At 39.8% G+C, this 3,599-nt stretch overlaps 1 protein-coding gene across 1 annotated transcript; it reads left to right on the top strand.

Moving 5' to 3' along the window:
- The first annotated feature begins 1,578 nt into the window (after positions 1–1,578).
- Positions 1,579–2,799, top strand: LOC127101486 (uncharacterized). The gene is made up of 2 exons (XM_051038914.1): positions 1,579–1,993; positions 2,108–2,799. The coding sequence occupies exons 1-2, from the start codon at positions 1,579–1,581 to the stop codon at positions 2,797–2,799; spliced, it is 1,107 nt and encodes a 368-aa protein (XP_050894871.1).
- The last annotated feature ends 800 nt before the right edge of the window (positions 2,800–3,599 follow it).

Here is a 3,599-nt window from a genome sequence, read left to right as displayed (position 1 = left end):
GGTGTGGTTACTAAAAATAAAGCAAGATTGGTAGCACAAGGATACACTCAAGTTAAAGGAGTTGATTTTGGTGAAACATTTTCTCCTGTAGCTCGCCTGGAGTCCATTAGATTACTGCTAGTAGTGGCATGTATTTTGAAGTTTAAACTGTTCCAAATGGATGTGAAAAGTGCCTTCTTAAATGGCTACTTAAATGAGGCAGTGTATGTTGAACAACCTAAAGGGTTCACAGACCCAAATCTTCCAAATCATGTGTATAAGTTGAGGAAAACCCTTTATGGGTTGAAACAAGCTCCTAGAGCTTGGTATGAGAGACTCATAGTGTTTCTCATTGACAATGGATACAAGAAGGGAGGCATTGGTAAGACTTTATTTGTCAAAGATGAAGGAGGAAAGCTCATGGTGGCTCATATATATGTGGATGATATTGTGTTTGGTGGGATGTCAAGTAAGATGGTTCAACATTTTGTTGAGCAGATGCAGTCTAAATTTGAAATGAGCCTTGTTGGAGAACTAACCTATTTTCTTGGCCTGCAAGTCAAGAATATGGAAGATTCTACCTTTCTATCTCAAAGTAAATATGCCAAAAATATTGGTAAGAATTTTGGCATGGAGAATGCAAGCCACAAGAGGACACCTGCTCCTACTCATCTGAAAATGTCTAAAGATGAAAATGGTGTCAGTGTGGATCAAAGTCTCTACAGAAGCATGATAGGGAGTCTGCTATATCTCACAGCAAGCATACCTGACATTGCTTTTGTTGTAGGTGTATGTGCTAGATATCAAGCTGAACCAAAGGTGAGTCACATAAACCAAGTGAAAAGGATCCTGAAATATATCAATGGCACTAGTGACTATGGGAAGCTATACACCCATGGATCTGAATCTGTGCTGTCTGGATATTGTGATGCTGATTGGGCGGGAAGTGTTGATGATAGGAAAAACACATCAGGAGGATGCTTATTCTTGGGGAAAAATTTAATATCATGGTTTAGTAAGAAGCAAAATTGTGTGTCTCTGTCTACTGCTGAAGCTGAATACATAGCAATTGGAAGTAGTTGTTCTCAACTGGTGTGGATGAAACAAATGTTGTCTGAATACAATGACATGCAAGATGTCATGACATTGTACTGTGATAACCTGGGTGCTATAAACATTTCTAAGAATCCTATTCAGCACAGCAGGAAAAAACATATTAATATTCGTCACCATTTTATTAGAGAACTCGTGGAGGATAAGATTGTAACCTTATAGCATGTTGCTACTGAGATGCAGTTAGCTGATATTTTTACAAAGGCATTGGATGCAAATCAGTTTGAAGTCCTGAGAGGAAAATTAGGGCTTTGCATTTATGAAGACTTGTAGCAATTAATATGGAGTAGGAAAATTAAGCAAAGTAGTGTCTATGTGGCTAAAATAAAGCGCCCCCATTATGGTAAATCATCACCTAGTTTTGAAAATACCATCTATTACCTTTTCACACGCAACCTCACTACCTACTCCAACTCTTCCAACTCCCTGCTTTTTCCTCACACTCCTCTGCTAGGGCAACTGCAATTTTTCCACAGAAACGTCAAGATGTCACAACATCAAACTACATCTGATTCAAAAACTACTAAGTCTACTCACAAGGTTAGCACTCCTTCCATGGACATTCACGATGATGAGATTTTGGATGTGGTTCCTCTATCAGTTATTCCCTGCGAAGCCCTTGATTTAAACCATCCCCTGGATGCCTCAGCTTCTGCATGCCCCAATCAAGGTAACATCTCTAGTATCCCTTCTGGCTCAACTCATGCCACTAGTTCTAAGGAAGATATACACCACACTGATCATGTCATAAGGAACCTAGTCACTAGAATCCTTAATGAAGGACATTTTATGAAGGGAGTCTATACTCCCCTGTCTAAAATGTACCCCTCTCCTGAGGTTGCACAACATAGTGAGAAGAATAACGATTCCTCCAGTTCTGAGAAGGACATGGCTGCTGAAGGTTTATGCTCTCTAGGGTAAACTGTGTCTGGTAAAGGAAAATTTGTGGCATCTAAAACTGCCAATGCTTCCCATTCTGAGAAGCATGATGTTTCAAACGATGTGATTGACCTAGAGGATGATAGGTCTAATGAGAAAGATGATAGCTTACTTCATCACTTAAAGCCAAGTGTGGCTAAGCGTATGAAGACCCGAAAAGGAAGATATGTGGCTGAAATGATGTCAGCTAAAACAGCTAAGAAGACTACTGGTGTTGGTCCTTCCAAATCTTGGAGCAAGGTTGAAGTGAAGAAGAGGAAGGTTAGAGAAGTCTCTGAGTGTGAAGAAGATGTTGAGGAAGATATCCCTGACATCTCTCCTGTGAAGAAGACCACTGTGAGGAAGTCCCCTGTGAAAGTTGTTGTTGTGCATTTGGATAATATCTCTTTCCATCTTGAAGATGGAGCTACCAATTGGAAATTTGTGATTCAAAGAAGGGTGGCTATGGAAAGGGAGTTAGGAAAGGATGTTGTTGAAGTCAAGGAGGTCATGGACCTAATAAAGACTACTGGGTTGATGAAGATTGTGTCTGGGTTCTCTCAGTGCTATGAGGGTTTGGTTAAGGAATTCATTGTCAACATTCCTGAGGATATTGCTGATAAGAACAACAAGGAATTTTGCAAAGTATTTGTGAGAGGTAAGTGTATCACATTCTCTCCCACTGTCATTAGCAATTTTATGGGAAGAAGAGTTAAGGGTGCAGGTGAATTGGAAGCTACAGACAATGAGGTCTGTAGAGAAATTACAGCAAGGCAAGTGAAAGGGTAACCTATTAAAAAGCATCTTCCTGCCGGGAAGTTAACTGTCAAGTATGCAATATTGCATAAAATAGGAGCTGCAAATTGGGTGCCTACCTACCACATTTCCACAATTGCTAATACCCTTGGAAGATTTATTTTTGCTGTTGGAACCAAAATGAATTTTGACTATGGTAGATTTATGTTTGAACAAATTATCAAGCATGCATCTACTAATGCAGTTAAGCTTCCTATTGCCTTTCCCTCTATGATTTGTGGGATTATCCTGAGTCAACACCCTGGGATTCTGAGTTCTATTGACTTACCAAATAGAAGAAAACCTGCTCTGTCAGTGCACTATAAACTGTTCGAAGGCAGTCATGTCGAAGACATTGTCATGACGTCTGCTATGAAAAAGCCAGCCTCAAAATTTGGAATTATTGCTGAGTTGAAAGAGACTTGTAAAGAGCTGGGTGAAGGGATAATGGTAGCAACAACTAGGAAAGAATCGTTGGAAGCCCTGATTGCAAGCTTGGAGCGAGCTGAAGGTGAGAATATTGAACATGCTAAGGAAGTTGAAGCCCACACCTCTAGTGAGAGGTCTGCAACTAATGATGAGACAAGTGGCAATTCTATTTCTGATCCTTATGAAGCTGCAAGCTCAAGCTTCTCTGATTAGCTCCTTTGAATTTGGCCCCCATTGATGTGATGTTTTTTGTTGCTGTTTTGATGGATTTTCTTGATTTTGGCAATTATGTTCTGCTGTATTCATGTTTTGTTAGTTTGTATCTCAACTTGCTTACAGCTGAATATGTACTTGATTTTGTAACC

This window comes from Lathyrus oleraceus, chromosome 1, assembly GCF_024323335.1.
Source record: "Lathyrus oleraceus cultivar Zhongwan6 chromosome 1, CAAS_Psat_ZW6_1.0, whole genome shotgun sequence".
In the NCBI taxonomy this organism is placed as follows: Eukaryota; Viridiplantae; Streptophyta; class Magnoliopsida; order Fabales; family Fabaceae; genus Lathyrus; species Lathyrus oleraceus.
The sequence above is the reverse complement of the archived record's forward strand: the minus strand, read 5'-3'. Positions and strand labels throughout refer to the sequence as shown.

Coding starts and splice junctions, on each gene's coding strand:
- LOC127101486 (XM_051038914.1), top strand. CDS start 1,579: ATGTCACAACATCAAACTACATCTGATTCAAAAACTACTAAGTCTACT. Junction 1,994..2,107: donor GAAGGACATGGCTGCTGAAG/GTTTATGCTCTC, acceptor TGATTGACCTAG/AGGATGATAGGTCTAATGAG.